Source organism: Dioscorea cayenensis, chromosome 11 (genome assembly GCF_009730915.1).
Source record: "Dioscorea cayenensis subsp. rotundata cultivar TDr96_F1 chromosome 11, TDr96_F1_v2_PseudoChromosome.rev07_lg8_w22 25.fasta, whole genome shotgun sequence".
NCBI lineage: Eukaryota > Viridiplantae > Streptophyta > Magnoliopsida > Dioscoreales > Dioscoreaceae > Dioscorea > Dioscorea cayenensis.
Genome location: NC_052481.1, coordinates 16,602,828 through 16,618,594, shown reverse-complemented (window position 1 = coordinate 16,618,594; position 15,767 = coordinate 16,602,828). Strand labels below are relative to the sequence as shown.

The following is a 15,767-nucleotide window of genomic DNA, read 5'->3' as shown; positions in this document are numbered from 1 at the left end:
ATCTAATAAAATCAGTAAGTTTGGAAGAAATCTATACAAACAACTTCATATTAATAAAGTGAAATTTTAATTTTTCTAGAAATTTATGTTAGTAAAAACTTTGAAAATTTACAAGCGGTTAAAAGTTATAATATGCAAAACTTAACCGTGGATCATAACCGGATAGATATTAACCGTCTGATCTCAATCGTGTGGTTCCAATTGCAAACCTAGAATTCTATCATTAAAACACGTAACAGTAGTGGCAAAGAAAAGCAAAAGAAGGGAAAGGGCGCGTTTCTTCAGCGGCAGCAACGGGTCGTCTTTTCGGTTCCATTCTCTGCCCTAATAAAACCCTAATAAAACCCTTTCTCTCTTTCTCACCTTCTCTTCTCCCTCCTCTCCAAACCCTATCCCTAGCCCACTTCCTCTGCCACTTCTTTCCTCTCATCCCTCGAAGAAAGGGCATGGTGTCGATGCTCTTTTCCGATTGCTCTACTTCAGCGACGGCGCGCCTCGTCCCGTTGCAGAGAAGGATCAGTGTGTTGACTTCTCAGCTTCGTAGCCAGGTTTCATTGCCATGGAGGCCTGTGAGCCTTCGCCTTGTTCACTCTAGTGGCTTGCGTTTTCAATCACCATGCACTGTAGCTTCAGGTACAATTACTGGTGTGCTTGAGAGAATTACTAGTTTGTTCATCTAGAATCCTTTTGCGTTTGGAGTGAATGATAAATTTCATCATGCTTTTTTCTGATTTTGATGTAAAGGTTTAATCTTTGTTTGATCGGCTGGTGTACTGTATATAATTTTTTTTGCTCTTTGTTATCTGTCAATTAGAATAAACTTGATCTTTTGATGTATTTCTATACCCTATACCAGTCAAGCGAGACTGATTTTGTTGGATAAATTATGAGAAATTTGGGGGTTTTCATAATTTGATCGCATGTTACAAGCTTCAGTATAGTGATTAATTATTTCCACTGATTGTAGAACCATTTTCACTGGTATTAAATATTGTGTAATTTTAATTTCTGGAAATAATGTGTCAATCTTAGCTTTTATCAGTTTTTTCTTGTGTGCTGGTGTTGGCGTGTCTGTTGTTTTGTGGGCATACTCATATAGTAGATTATTTCATTCATTTTTATTGTTTGTTTCTGTGTTCATTAGCTATGAGTACAGACACTGCCGCTAAGATCATTGATGGGAAATCGGTTGCAAAGCAAATTAGGGATGAGATTGCTGGGGAGATTGTGAAGCTGAAGGATGCAACTGGCGTTGTTCCAGGATTGGCAGTTGTTCTTGTTGGTTCAAGAAAGGATTCTCAAACATATGTGCGAAACAAGAAGAAGGCTTGTGAAGCCGTGGGCATTACTTCCTATGAAGCCAATTTACCTGAGGACAGCACGGAAGAGGAAGTAATTAAGCAAATATCTGTATTTAACAATGATCCATCCGTTCATGGGATCCTGGTTCAGTTGCCTCTCCCTCGTGTATGATTTCTGACCTGATCCTTCTTTAATTATAGTAAATAGCTACAGGTAATTGGTTTTATGTGGGAAATTGATCCTTCTCTGCTAAACTTAATAAATCTAGTTGTCATTTGCAAAAGCAATTTTATGGAGCTATTCTAGCACCTTCATTCATCATATCATTGTGTATTGGGAAACTTTGAGCACAATTACAATTGCGTCATAGTGTTCTTATCAGCTTCTGTCACCAAGTCTTCAGTAATGTTTTGGTTACAGAAAAGGTTTATACAAATTCAATGCTTTGCCTAGCTTGGAAGTTGGTATGCGGCTGCCATGGTCATACTCTTTAGTGATAAAATTTTTATGGCTCCAGTTTTATTAGGATATTATTTATCTCAAACAGTTCAGTTTCTAAAATATATAAAGAAGTATCTGTATCTGTTTGTGGCTGCTAGGTTTTGATGTGTGTCCTTCCAAAAATTGTTGTCTATGATTGGTGATACTGCATAAAATTATTGTGTCTCATCTATCTTGACTGTTTTTTGGCTTTTCTTCCGCTCTGAGTTTTTATGGAAAATGTTCCTTATTGCTGCTTATTTGTTCTATGACAGCATATGAATGAAGAAAACATCTTGAACGCTGTAGGTATTGAGAAAGATGTGGATGGCTTCCACCCACTAAATATTGGCCGTCTTGCTATGCAAGGTAGGGAACCTTTATTTGTTCCATGTACCCCCAAAGGATGCATCGAACTATTACACAGGTATGATGTGGAAATCAAGGGTAAGCGGGCTGTTGTGATTGGCCGGAGCAATATTGTTGGAATGCCTGCAGCATTACTGTTGCAGGTATAGCAGCTTTCTTCCTTTTTGTCTAAATATTCCTCTTTTATGAATTTTCAGTTGGGTTGATTTTCTTCATACATTTTAGAATAGAATATTATTCGGACAGAAATTCATGTTCATCCATTTCATATATATTGGAAGGGGGTGGTTTCCTACATTATACAGATCCACATTTATTTCAGATTTTCAGACAAACAAGTCTATTAGTTTTCCTATTACTAATTTCTTGGTCAATGGCTTTGGCAGAGAGCAAATGCTACAGTTAGCATTGTGCACTCCTACACTAAGAACCCGGAGGAAATAACCAGGCAAGCAGATATTGTAATTACAGCTGTCGGGGTGGCTAACTTGGTGAGGGGTAGCTGGATAAAGCCTGGTGCAGTTGTCATAGATGTTGGAATCAATCCGGTTGATGTAAGAAATTCTCTTTCTCTTGAGCCCTCCATAGCCACCTCCACATTTTTGTTTTTAATTTGGTCCTATTATATAAATTGTTCTAGCTGATTAAGTTAAGTGGGGTGCCATAGACCACATTTTGGAAAATCTCTCATTTTTAGATTTTAGACTTTAGCCATGCTTTTGTTTAATTTTATAAATAGTCATTATTTCCAATGAGACTTAAACTTCTTGATATTTCAGTTTTGATGTATAAACTTTTGCCCGTAATGATACCGAATTCTTATGCTTCTAAGTCAAGGTGCTTGAGTGTTTTATGTTATTTCTGATGCGAGATTTATAATTGGAATCTAAGGAAGAATTTGTTTAAAATTAATCTATTAATATGCTAAGTTACTTGCTGTTTATTTTTGTATAATACCTCTTGTTCTTCGTTATCCTGTTGAAAAGATGGAAGATATGAGGGAAAAAAAACCTATTTTGTCTTTATTTCTAATCTGCTCTTTCCTGGTATTATATTGATCAAGAACTAGGAGCACTCTTTGTACATCAGTTCTTGCTCCTCTAAATGGTTGGTGATATCCTTTACACCTAAATTGTAAATTAAAATGTTTAATATGTGTACCATCCATGCGTCAAGTGTCTGGACTCCAGCAGCAGAGTTGTAGTGAAGAAAGCTTGGCATCACCTATAGACCATTTTTATTTGTTATAATAAATTCTATATTCATTTTGGTTGTTATTTGTATATCAGGATGCTGAAAGCCCCAAAGGATACCGGTTGGTTGGTGATGTTTGTTTTGAGGAAGTCTCTAAAGTAGCATCTGCTATTACTCCAGTTCCGGGCGGGGTTGGTCCGATGACTATTGCTATGCTTCTATCAAACACACTGAGTTCAGCAAAAAGGATACACAATTTTCAGTAAATATCGAAGATTCATTAGTTTCTCTGGTTTCAGAGAGGCATGTGAAATGCTAACTGTTCTTAGGGTGCTTTCTGGTCAAGATATTTGATTCTGCACTTCTAATTCAAGTCAATAGGAAGATCTAATTTTATATTGTGATGCCAATAAGAGCTTTTACAAAAAGCAAAGCATAGGATGGCTTGACCTGATAAAGCTTTATTTTTTTTTCTTTGCAAAATGTTTGACAGTTTTCACCCGTTGGGATCTAAGATGGTAACATTTGTGGGGAAAGAGCTCGATGAGCTATTTTATTAATATCAAAAAGTTTACAAAAAAGTTCATTACAAACCACAAAAAGAAAAAACAAAATACAAGAGCTAAATAAAAACAAGGGAAAGACTTGGTAACATTTGTTTTGGGTTTGCTTTGCAATAAGCTATCTCATTTTGTCTTTAGAAAATGTACAAATATCTATTTTTCTTTTTTTAATTGAGAAATGTTGGCTTGAATCCGTTACCTTTGGCTTAAGTGAGGAAACCTTGATCTTTGGCTCAAGAGAATGAAATGCTAATTAATTATTATTATTATTGTTGTAGTTGTTGTTTTTTTATATTATTATTATTATTGTTGTTGTTTTTTATATTATTATTATTATTATTATTATTAAAAATAAAAAAATCATCATAAGAAAGAAAGCTCTTAGACTTTTTTTTAATAGAGTTGTTAATATTATTTTGAGCGGAGATTTAGAAATTTTTTTTTTTAATTATCGACTAATAAGCAAGTTTTTTTTTTTAGATTAACTTTTTATTCTGTATAATATTATTGACAAAAGAACTTTACAAGATGCAATTGCATGGTAACTCAGATGTCTTTTTTTTTTATTATTCTAAACTTCTAATTATTAATCATTGAATTGTTTATTTGATTCGGAAAAGAAAAGTGTTACTCTTAGAGTTCCTAAAATCCAAGTCAAAGATGCCACCAAAGCCAGTCTGCTTATTCCTGGAAATCAATTCCCATGTCTGGAACCAGTCAAGTCATTGTAAAGCAAATAAGCACAAAATATACATATTTATACATATATATGTGAATAGTCTAAGCATTTGAATTTTTATGAGAAAAGATTACACTGGCAATGGTATTTAAAAGAAAAAAAAGAAACAAAAAAAATTATCCTTGATGAGTTATGCTGACTATGGTTGCCAATCCCAAGCGCATTTCTATTTCTGAGAGAATAAAACTAACAAACACAACCCACCGATGATCAAGTACTGCATAAGCAACAACCACAACTTAGTTAAAATCTATAATTTATACACAAAATAAAAGCCTGTAAAGAGTAAAACATAGGACAGGAAAAAATAATAAAAAGTCAGAATATAATTGTTTAGAATCATCAGTACACATGAAATGCATTACTAAGTTGAAGAATCACCTAATTGAGCAGAGGTGATAATGAACGACAATAATTTACATTTTAACTAAGTTAGTGTCTACAAGGGATTCTTTTAGAATTGTTTAAAAAATTGGGTCCAGATGACTGCCTAAACTTCAGTATTTTATAATAATATATATCTGAAACATGAATACAAGTCATTGAGATGCTCTTATTGGGAAATATAATTCATCTTCTAACAAGTGGCATTCACTAAGGGTACTTATTAGAGGTGTTAAACCAGCAAAGTAAAACCAGTGCTCTAGTTGAATAGTATAACCGATACTTTTTTAACTGTTCAATAGGTGGCATACCTTGGTAAATGCTTTTTCTGTCATAACAATGGTGATCCATCCAACATAAGGCACAAACCTAGTAAAAAATTAAAAAAGTCATAAGAAAAAATGCATGCCCTAACTAAAGTTCCAAACATGATTTCATACCCTATAGCTCGTCCCATTATGTGATGCTCATGTAGCCAAAGTTGGCCCGGAGCATAAAGAACTCTGTCGTCAAGAGGATTGTTATCACCTGAAATTATGCATAGTAGAACATTTACTAATGTTTGCGTATGAATAAAATCCCACTAAAGTTCAGCAGAGAATATTAAATACCATAAACAAACATGTAAAAGTTGATGAAGCAAAGGAATAAATGTTTCATTTACACAAACTTGTGATAATGCATTGCTATTCAAGATCAGCAAATGCTTATTATTATTAACATAATATAAATATAAACACACACACTCTTTGAATTGCAATACTTATTAAAAAGAATATATATGCATATAACAACAAAATTTAGCGATAATTGTTTGAAACATTTCTCTTCAAGACTGCTGGACAGGTTCCTGACCTTCACGCCAAGAATTGAACAGAAGTTACCGAACCTTTAAATACCTTTATAAAGTAAACCAGTGAAATATATATACCATACTCGCCATTATTACTCACAAAGAAATTAAAAGATTCATCTACTGGGCTACTCAAAGAGAAGGGTTGTGAAATTTTGATACCTTTTGTTAAAAGATCAAGGGTTTTGTTGTTCCTCCGCTCGTGGAGCTGCATAAAGGAATGGAAATATGTCATTGTCTAAAAGCAGAACATATCAACAATTAACTCATTGGTCAGATCCCAACCACAATAACTTCTTCTTGGCATGCATGCACAGGCCGGTATGCTGTTTCCTATAATTAATTAAACTCAAACAATGTAGAAATTCCCAAAGCAGAACCAATATATATACCTATTTGCTTCTTCATTGTGCATTTTAATTTATTCTTCCCTTTGATATGACTACTATTCTTCAAAAATTGCTAGTATTGTTTTATTTGCTTAGCCCATGACTAATGAATGCATCATAAATAATAAATAATTAAACATAGAAAAGAATGCTCTGAAACAGTCAAAATAAAGGAAAAACAAGAAGCAAATAGAAAATATGGGCAAAGCTGTTATATGACTTCCAGATTCCTAGAGACAGAATATCTTACACTAAAGAATAACTTCTAATTTCACAACAATCTTACCTCAATTACACGATGGACAATTGGAATTGGGCGTCCCTGAAACAGTTCAATAATGAATGTCATTTATCACTTGAGCAAAGCTCAATATGAATGATAGATCTATAACCCATACAGCATGGCGCATGTGCACCCGTGCGCGCACACACACACAAACACACAAAAGCTAGAAAATCACTTATTTGAGACGTATCAATATTTGGCAATAAATAAGAGAATAATTTATGCAAATAGTTTATTGAAAGTGTCATATGCAACATTGCAGAAAAATAATAAAATAAAATAAAAAAAGTCATGTCATTTAGTCCCAATAAAATCATTAGCCTAAAGAACTGTATTGCAGATAGCAAAGGCCAAAAGCTTCAGTAAATGAAGATGAAACTAAAAGAAGAGCAGGAATTCATCTGAAGTATATTGGCATTTGTATAACTGGGAAAGTAAAATAAATTTGCTCATTAATCAATACAAAAAACATATTACTAGCAAATGTATGATCCAGACAAGGAAATAAAAGATTAAGATGGGCTCTTGACTCAATAAGTTGTCTTGAATTTACAAAATATGGATCCTGAATCGATTAAAGCAGAATGGACTTGTACTTAGACGACCAGTAGATATCCCAAAAGAAAAAGTGAAAGCTCTCCACGTGAAGAGTCGTAGATGAGGAAGAGAAATATCTAAAAAGTGTTTAGCGGAAACTTTATAAAAAGAAAAATCTAATCTTGATTTATCTAGTCTTTTGGCAACAACATGATATATAAAAAAGGGTGAGTTAAGTGCGCAACCCTTTAAGGTCACCTCTATTTATATTACTCTTACAACAAATTATACAATTACATAGTAAAATACAAAGAGAAAATATATTAATTAACACATGCTCTATTACATGGAAGGGAAAAATTCATGTAGCCGATCCCAAATAGTTGAGATTAACAGCTTCTCGTTGCTATTGTTGTTGTTTTTGTTGATCTTAAATCCTTCAATAACCATATATTGTCACACAGCCACTAAAAGGTCAAAACTTTATGAACGCAAAAGAAAAGCTTACACACTAATTTCATGATTGTAAATTTGTACAGCATAAATGGCCTTTAAATCCTTACATCATCAAACACAACAACTTCACCTGCACGAATTGGGTCTTTACTCATGTGTAATAATAGAACATCACCCTGCAACAATAACAAGTATTTCTAAACAAAGCGTCCATACAACAAAAATAACTACACATAAGCATAGTTCAATAATACTAAGAAAAATAGGACAATCATCAGAGTTTGTAAAACTCTTATTTGTCAGGCACAAATTGAAGGATTAAATTGGTAATACATACCGATTGCATTCTTCTCATAATCATCATTCTTTTAGTATTAAACATAAAACCATCAACTTTATAGAATTACCAAATGGAACAGCATGAAAAATGTGAATCTAGAATATGAAACTTCCCAAATAAATTTAGAATACAAGTGCTTGACAAATGGGATGATTGAACAAGGTTCAGTCATACATTCACCACATACCCAAGTTTAACAGCTGTCAAGATGCAAGATAATCAACATCACTTAAATTCTTTTAATAATCCTATATTATATTTTATCAAATGACCTTAAATCTTTTAACAGATAAAAAACAGGGATTCCAAAACTGTCATTGGGCAAGAGTTGCCGTTTTTGGAGGAAAACTCACCCTTTTGAACCCCGGCTCCATACTCTCTGAAAGAACAACTACCGCGGGTGTTTTGCTGGCACTGACGCACTGCAAACCCTTCATAATCATCAGCGCCGAGGTAGCAATCAAACCTACATCAAGAACAGAGAATTGAAGTTCAATGCTATATATCTTTCCAAAACGAAGAATGGGAACGATGGATTGATCGATCGAAACAAACCAAGGGAGACGAACTGGGAGAGGACTCGCCTGATCGGAAGAGATCGCAAGCCGCCAGAGATCGTCCCCATTCTCGCTTGCTCTTCTTCGTCTTCTTCTCTCGTCTTCTGGGTTTTTCGTTTCTCCACGCGACATTGAGAGCGCGAGGGTGACACAGTGTTTGGGAATTAACACGTTAATATGATGATGTGGCAATATGTTATTGGCCTGGTCACGTGGTCTTTTGATTTAAACGGTTTTATTTCTTTTATTTTTTTTAACTTTAATACACTTATGAAAATGAAGGATTGTTTATTTAACTTTATTGTGAATAGTAAAATTTTCAATTACCAAAAAATATATAAACAGATAAAATATTTTGTAGAGGTAAACTGTAAACAAGTAAATATGATTTTATTAATATTAATAATTATATATTTCTAATCAAGATGTAAACAATTTTCTTTAGACTTTAATACATTCTTTTAAAGATTTTTTTTAATCAGTTAAACTGCTAAAAATACCCTCCACATTCTCAGCTTTGTGATGGGAAGAAACAATTGATATTAATTTACCAAAAAGCCGCTTTCATAGACTATATTGTTACCACTTTCTTAGAAGGCAAGAATATATCCTTTGGTAGCAATTCAACAGTGAAACTACTTTGCTCCTACATTTGTAAAAGAGGAGCAAATATGACATCCACCCTGCCAACATCTTTCATTTAAGTAGCTAAAATCAGTATCAGAGAAATCAATGGACAAACCTCTATAAGCTGAAGCATATAAAAAATCTTTACAAACATATCATCTAATAAAGTGCAGTTATAATATAAATGAGAATGTCAGCAAATTTGACGCCTCGTATCCTGACGGACGCGTTATGAGTGTGTCAATCATGCAAATATATAAGCATCCAAGTATGTACTTAATACTATAATTGGTCCTTTCTACCGCAAGTATATAGGTTGTTAAGTAATATCTCGTAGGTAAACACGAGGGTCGTATTTCCCCAAAAACGCGCGAGAGGCTCCTATTACTTCTTTTTCACTTAATCAATAGCCTAATTGTTACGTTCTTTTTTTAGTTTACTTGTACAACACTATTAAACAATACAATTGGAGACGACGTTAAGCACACTAAGAAAGAGTTTGGAGTATGTACGATAAATATCTTGATTATTAATTATGATAGGTGTTAAGTATTAATTGGGTTCTAAGTTCGAAACAGGAGAACTCAAAGATTTACTAGCCCCACTACCATGGTGACTAGGCTTAAATCACTAAGAACTTAAGATGAAATTTCTTCAACCCCAACCTCCTATGTTTGACTTAAGTACAGGACTCCCACGAGAAAAGACCAATTAGACCCTAAGCCTAAGGGACAATCAATCCCTAATCTGAAAATCTAGTTATGCCTAATCTCTTAGAACATGCATAGATCTATCATGGCATGGGTGTCATCAATATGGGGGCATATCCTCCTCATCCACATCAACATGTAACCATCAATTAAGAACATGCAATGATTACGAAAACTAGAACAATTTGTATTAATCAATCAAGATTCATAAATAATAACCTAGGGACCTAGACATACAATTCCCCTCGAATTAAGTTCTTAAGGATTATAATAAGTAAAGAATCAAAGCACAAGACCAAATAAAGAATAGATAAACTTTTAATGTATTCCTAGATTAACTACCTCCAATAGTTCTCCAAAGATAGGGATTAGAGGATCCCAAGGTTGTCCGATGACGTGTGTTACTCACGCCCCTTTGATGATGATCTTTGAAGATGCCTGTCACACGCGATTTTCTCCGATGATGCTTGCTGACGTCCTCTTAAGAAATTTGTCAGAATCCGCTGGAATATGGAAGTAACACCGTCTCGTGCGCTCAGATCTCCAGAAATCCGGCCATCCTAGCTTCTTCAGCAAAAGAGTCTTCCCCGAATTTAGAGAATAATGGATATTTATAGTGATCAACTCCGCCATGGCCTCACCACGGGCGTTGTGATGCTCGTAGTGAGTAAGTTATTGCTTTGGCTCCAAGTCGCGTCCTGGTACGGGCTTTGGGTGTTATGTGTCTTGACAACGACCGTTGTGGACTTTACAACGACTGTTGTGAGTTCGTTATGGCTTCCATGTTGCTACCAGTAAACTTATGCTGCCACAACTTGATCACAGTAGTGGTAAGGGTTGACAACGGGAGTTATGTGTTAGCTTAACGGCCATTGTGAGTCCTGGTGTAGCCTTGATTCAGCAACTTGCTTCATTTTGCGTTAAAACATCCTCAAATTCACTTCTTTCTTCCTAAAACAAAAATAAAGGGCGTTGTGAACAAAAGAATGAAATTTCGTATTAATGAGATGCTAAACAAGTACAATTTCATGCTAAATGCAGTGTAAATAATATAGAAATTATAATCAGTTTAGCACTTATCACATCCATATTCCTAGCTAGTGAGAATCATACTTTCCCAAGTTTCCTTTAGGCAAAAGTTCTTCAAAATATGTGATGTCTTAGTGATGTTGTTGATCTTCAAACTTCAGGACAGAGGTGATTAGATACCATACAAATGAGCAATCAATGTATTGTAATCAGTGTTTTCAGACCCGGACCAGACCGGGCGGTCGGATCGGGTTGACCCGGACCTAGCCTTAAAACAGGTCCGGTTCAATATATAAAAACGGATTTTGATAAAACAAGGGTTGAACTGGCAACCTGGGCGATCAGACCGGTGACCCAATGACCCAGTGACCCGGCCGGGTCATCAACCCGGGTTTGCACCATTTTTTTTTAATTCTTATTTTATTTTATTTTATAATATATTAATATTTGGGGGTTATAATGTAAAATTATAAAACTAAGGAAGGAAGAGACCAAGGGAATATTTTTATTTTAATTTTTTTTATGAATTTCTTAGTTGTGTATTTCCTTGTGAATATTTTTATGCTTCTCAATTAATTTTATATTAGTTTATTCTTATGTTATTTGGTGTATTTCACATTTTTAATGTGGTGTACTTCAATATTTATTTATATAAAATACTGGCTTAAATTTTTAAAAATCATGTTTTTATTTTTTTATTCTTTATTCTTCAATGTTTAATTTTTTTTAATTATATATAACTAAAAATTATATTATTTTTAATAAAAATTATTGACCCCGGTTCAACCCGGTTGAATCCTTCGACCCCTGACCCCTACCCTTCTCCGGGTCGATGCCCGGTCCGGATCTGAAAACCTTGATTGCAACCATACACAAGCAGCAATATGCATATCAACAGGATAAGAAATTTGGGCTAACAAGTTGCTATGCAAGTGATACATGTTCCAGGGGAAGAGGAATGAAAAATTGCTTGAATTTGAGCTCTAAATTCCAGATACAACCACCATGACCAATGATGGTTCATTCCCTATGATTATAGAAAGCACATTACAGACAAGGGATACCTGGGATAGCATGAAACAAAATTATCAAGTAGAGCTTTCATTGCTTCCTAAATTAAGTGATTGTAACAAATGCTTAGAAGAAAATAAGTGAAGAAGAACAAAATTCAAAGAGTCAAAGAGATGATACAGACGAACAAAAATAAAATGGTGTAGAAACACCAGATCAAGAACCATTGCCTGGAATCCATGTAATTGAAAGTCACCTCACCCTATCTTTAGAAGCTTACTTTTGTTCTCCATTTTCCTCAGCTTAGCATGATCCTCATTCCTTGAACATATATTGCTGCTTTTAAGTATTGCATCATTGCATGGTAAGGATGAATTTCATTTTTCATTATGTTAGAATCTATATGAAAGATGTATAGATGCAGATCTCCTACTACCTCTGGTTGAAGAAGCCTCTATCTATATAATAAACTCACAGTGCAAGCATTTAACCAAATAGACCTACATTTACTCTGGAAAATCAGGATCATTAGTTATCACTTATCAGTAGGTTGTCTTTATTAAAAATTTCATTTGAACTTGCTCCCTTATTTTGAAACTGACCAACAGGGTAATCAAACAACCATGGAATTCATGAATGAATGTATCCCCCTGTTGTGTCAACTAATGAATATGAAAATAGACAGGATTTGAAAAAGAAAACCTATTGACATGGTGTAACTTGCTTGTAAGTAAGCCCATAAGGCCTCCATACACAATCTGGCTCCTTTCGTTTGACAGTCCCTTGAGTATATGCTTGCTTTAAACTCCCCTTTCCCATCTCCCATTCTCCATCAATGACATGCTAGAATTCAAATCTAAACCAGGGTATGAATACCAAACCCCATTTGAGCTTGAGGGAATACTGTGGCACTCACAATGAATGGGGGTTTGACTAGGGATGCTACTCCATTCAGTCCAGAAGAGCTATATACTTATGGAATGAATGTGGCCCCTTTAAAATCCACCATGTGTGAATGGCTACCAGGTCCATAGAGTGCTAGGGTAATAGAAAACACATGGCCATTTGGAAGCCCAGGATAACCATACACTGGTGACGGCATATGAGTGAAGGGGAGAGATGCTCCAGTAGCCATTGTGCGATCCAAACTCAATCCGCTCCCTGAAAAGGACTACTAAATATGATTGTCATAACTCTTCTTCTCCATGGGTACTCTTGAACCCATGATCAAAATGACAGGTTCATCAAGTTTGGAGCTCTCATGAGTGTTGGATACTTTGGAAGATGATTTGTGGAGGCTATGAGAGCCATGCCCTTCAAAAATGGCTGGCTTATCATTCAAGTCAAAATCTCTCATCGAAGGTTGTCATGAAGATAATGATGATGCAGGAGATAGGCTTTGGTTGAAATTTTGGTGAAGCATCCAATTTGACAAGTACGAAGGTGCATCTTCATAGCCCAAGTTTTACATATGATTTTATATCATTGTCGATGAAAGAGCCTCCTGAAGGCAGGTGAGAAGAAATAGGAGTTTGTTTAGCTAATACATGATTTACTACTATATCATCCTCATCATCTGCAACATTCAAGTCAATCTCAAGGATGTTTAACTTCTATTTTGGGCCAGAATATGCCTTCTCACTATCTGGAGTTTTTCGAGAAGATGCTGGTTGGAAAACGCTGGTGGTAGCTAGGGGTGGCAAAAATACGAGTCCGAACAAAGCCGGGTCTAGAAAACTACTCTTATAAGTAATCAATTAGTTTCCCAGACCCGACCAGGTTTTAAATCGGGACAAGTGTGACTTGTCCAGACCCGGTTTCATTCAAAACTGGGTTGTCCAGATGTCCAAATTTTATTTGAATCCTGTAATATACATTGAAAGTTCATTCAAATACTAAACTATATAAAAATAATTTAATTCATTTCAAATGCAGAAAACAATGTCCAACAATTCAAATTAATTTATACAATAGTCCAAGTTTTAATAAGTATTACATAAAAATACATGTCTTGATAATACAAAATTAAATAACAAGCCAAAAATAATACCCAAGACCCATGTCTTAATGATATAAAATCATATGTAAAACTTTAATGCAATCTTCAAAGTTAATTAATCTCAATTTCATTTGAAGCTTGATTTGAAGTTGGCGCAACAAGGTCAACCTTCAACATCCCTTCAGTGCCATCATCAAAATCCTTCATTTTTTAATGTCCACCTAGATAATTATAACACAACAATTAAGATATTTGTATTAGTTTTCATATAAATATTATGTGAGTGTTGTTTGAAATAACAAAATTTCACAAACTTACCCATTGATGCATGTAACCAATCTTGTCCACATATTAAAGCTTCTACAATGTTTGAAGTGAGAGAACTTTGATATTCATCAAGCACTCTACCTCCTAAACTAAAGGCAGACTCAAAAGCAACTGTGATAATAGGGATCGTCAAAACATCACACGCCATTTGACAAAGATGTGGATAACGATATTGAATAGAACTCCAAAATTCTAAAACATTCAAGTTTTTTCTTCTATCAGATGGTGGCTCTTCCAAATATAAATCCAATTCTAACTCTCGTACTTGTGAAGCCAACCGCTTACTTTGAAATGCTTCATAGGCCTATACATTTTAATCATGTAAAAGCAAAAATCTTTACAAAAATAACATAATTAAAATAATTTAATTGCTTATGAGTCATGAGTACTCACCATTAATGGATTATTTGGATCTCCTTCAATAACTTGGTCTTGAGTTGTTTGGATTGTAGAAGAACTACCTTGATTTTGTAAATCAATATTGCAATAGTCTGCAAATAACTTTTGAAGCTCCTCACAAAAATTATTCACCTTGTTATTGCCTTCATCATCACCATAAAGTTTCATAAAAGCAAATTCAACAATATCCAAATTTGAAGCGAGGATCCAAAATCACCCCAATAGCCAGGATAGCCCTAAAAAGAATGAAATTTCTTGCTTCTTCTTGCAATATACATTGGATCCTCCACATCTCAAGAAAGAACAAGTTTGAAATGGGATACAAGGTGCCTGAAAAAATATTTGTCACATCATAGAACACTTTCAAAAACTTGACCATGTTTTTAATGTGATTCCATTCTTCTAAAGTAGGATAATGACGATAATTAGAGTCACTCAATAAAAGATGAATAAATGCATCTCGATAATGTAAAGCTGACTCTAGCATAAGATATGTTGAATTCCATCTTGTGCTAACATCTTGACGCAACCCTTTTTTACAATTGATGCCCATTTGTTGCCCACAATCATGGAACTTCTTCTTTCGAGATTGTGGCCCTTTCATAAATTTCACACTCTCTCGAATCTTGTAAATACCACTATCAATTTCTTTTAGCCCATCTTGAACTATCAAATTCAAAATATGCGCACAACAACGGACATGAAAAAACTCACCATTAAGAAGCTATCTATTTCTTATGCAAAGTTAACTTTTAAAAAAATCAACAAATGAATCATTGGAACTAGCATTGTCCAAAGTTATGGAAAAAAAATTTCTTCTCCAAATTCCACTCATTCAACAAAGAAGATATCATTTCAGAAATTATAAACCTAGTGTGTGGTGTTGGCATGTAATGGAAATTTAACATTTTCTTTTGTAATATCCAATCTTTGTCAACAAAATGAGCAGTGAGAGAAATATAACCATCAGTCGTAATTTATGTCCATAAATCAGATGTAAGAACAATCCTCCCAGGTACTAAGGGGTTGTTTGGTTGCATGCAAGTAGATGTAAGTGGTTGTAAAGTAATTGTTTTACATGTAAAAATGTGTTTGGTTTCATGTAAAAACAAATGCAATAACTTAACTTTTTGCTGTAATTTGACTTACAACCAATTTGGCTGTAAGTGGAAATGCAGTAAAACTAAAGGGTTACGATCACCACTGTGCTATGGTT

At 34.4% G+C, this 15,767-nt stretch overlaps 2 protein-coding genes across 5 annotated transcripts; one reads left to right on the top strand and one right to left on the bottom strand.

Annotated features, from left to right (window-relative positions):
* Positions 1-260: 260 nt before the first annotated feature.
* Positions 261-3,874, top strand: LOC120272318 (bifunctional protein FolD 4, chloroplastic). Its single transcript, XM_039279128.1, has 5 exons — positions 261-633; positions 1,145-1,467; positions 2,058-2,294; positions 2,538-2,705; positions 3,441-3,874. Exons 1-5 carry the CDS (start codon positions 447-449, stop codon positions 3,609-3,611), a joined length of 1,086 nt encoding a protein of 361 aa, XP_039135062.1. The 5' UTR covers positions 261-446; the 3' UTR covers positions 3,612-3,874.
* A 740-nt stretch (positions 3,875-4,614) lies between these two features.
* On the bottom strand, positions 4,615-8,579 carry LOC120271476 (signal peptidase complex catalytic subunit SEC11A-like). 4 transcript variants are annotated; one of them, XM_039278154.1, is made up of 8 exons: positions 8,448-8,579; positions 8,246-8,358; positions 7,660-7,728; positions 6,560-6,595; positions 6,047-6,092; positions 5,472-5,559; positions 5,343-5,400; positions 4,615-4,864 (listed from the first exon to the last, which is right to left on the bottom strand). In XM_039278154.1, exons 1-8 carry the CDS (start codon positions 8,515-8,517, stop codon positions 4,814-4,816), a joined length of 531 nt encoding a protein of 176 aa, XP_039134088.1. In that variant the 5' UTR covers positions 8,518-8,579; the 3' UTR covers positions 4,615-4,813. The 4 variants fall into 4 exon arrangements, with proteins under 4 accessions (XP_039134088.1, XP_039134090.1, XP_039134091.1 ...); XM_039278156.1 differs by having other exon boundaries at positions 8,477-8,550; XM_039278157.1 differs by lacking the exon at positions 5,343-5,400.
* Positions 8,580-15,767: the final 7,188 nt, after the last annotated feature.

What these genes read in the sequence shown, in the direction of transcription:
- LOC120271476 (XM_039278154.1), bottom strand. Translation starts at nt 8,517, where the DNA reads ATGGGGACGATCTCTGGCGGCTTGCGATCTCTTCCGATCAGGCGAGTC. An exon ending in CTCCCAGTTCGTCTCCCTTG is followed by an intron (nt 8,359 to 8,447) that starts GTTTGTTTCGAT and finishes TTCTTGATGTAG; the next exon opens with GTTTGATTGCTACCTCGGCG. An exon ending in TGGAGCCGGGGTTCAAAAGG is followed by an intron (nt 7,729 to 8,245) that starts GTGAGTTTTCCT and finishes TTATTGTTGCAG; the next exon opens with GGTGATGTTCTATTATTACA.
- LOC120272318 (XM_039279128.1), top strand. Translation starts at nt 447, where the DNA reads ATGGTGTCGATGCTCTTTTCCGATTGCTCTACTTCAGCGACGGCGCGC. An exon ending in TTCAGTTGCCTCTCCCTCGT is followed by an intron (nt 1,468 to 2,057) that starts GTATGATTTCTG and finishes GTTCTATGACAG; the next exon opens with CATATGAATGAAGAAAACAT. An exon ending in TTGGAATCAATCCGGTTGAT is followed by an intron (nt 2,706 to 3,440) that starts GTAAGAAATTCT and finishes TTTGTATATCAG; the next exon opens with GATGCTGAAAGCCCCAAAGG.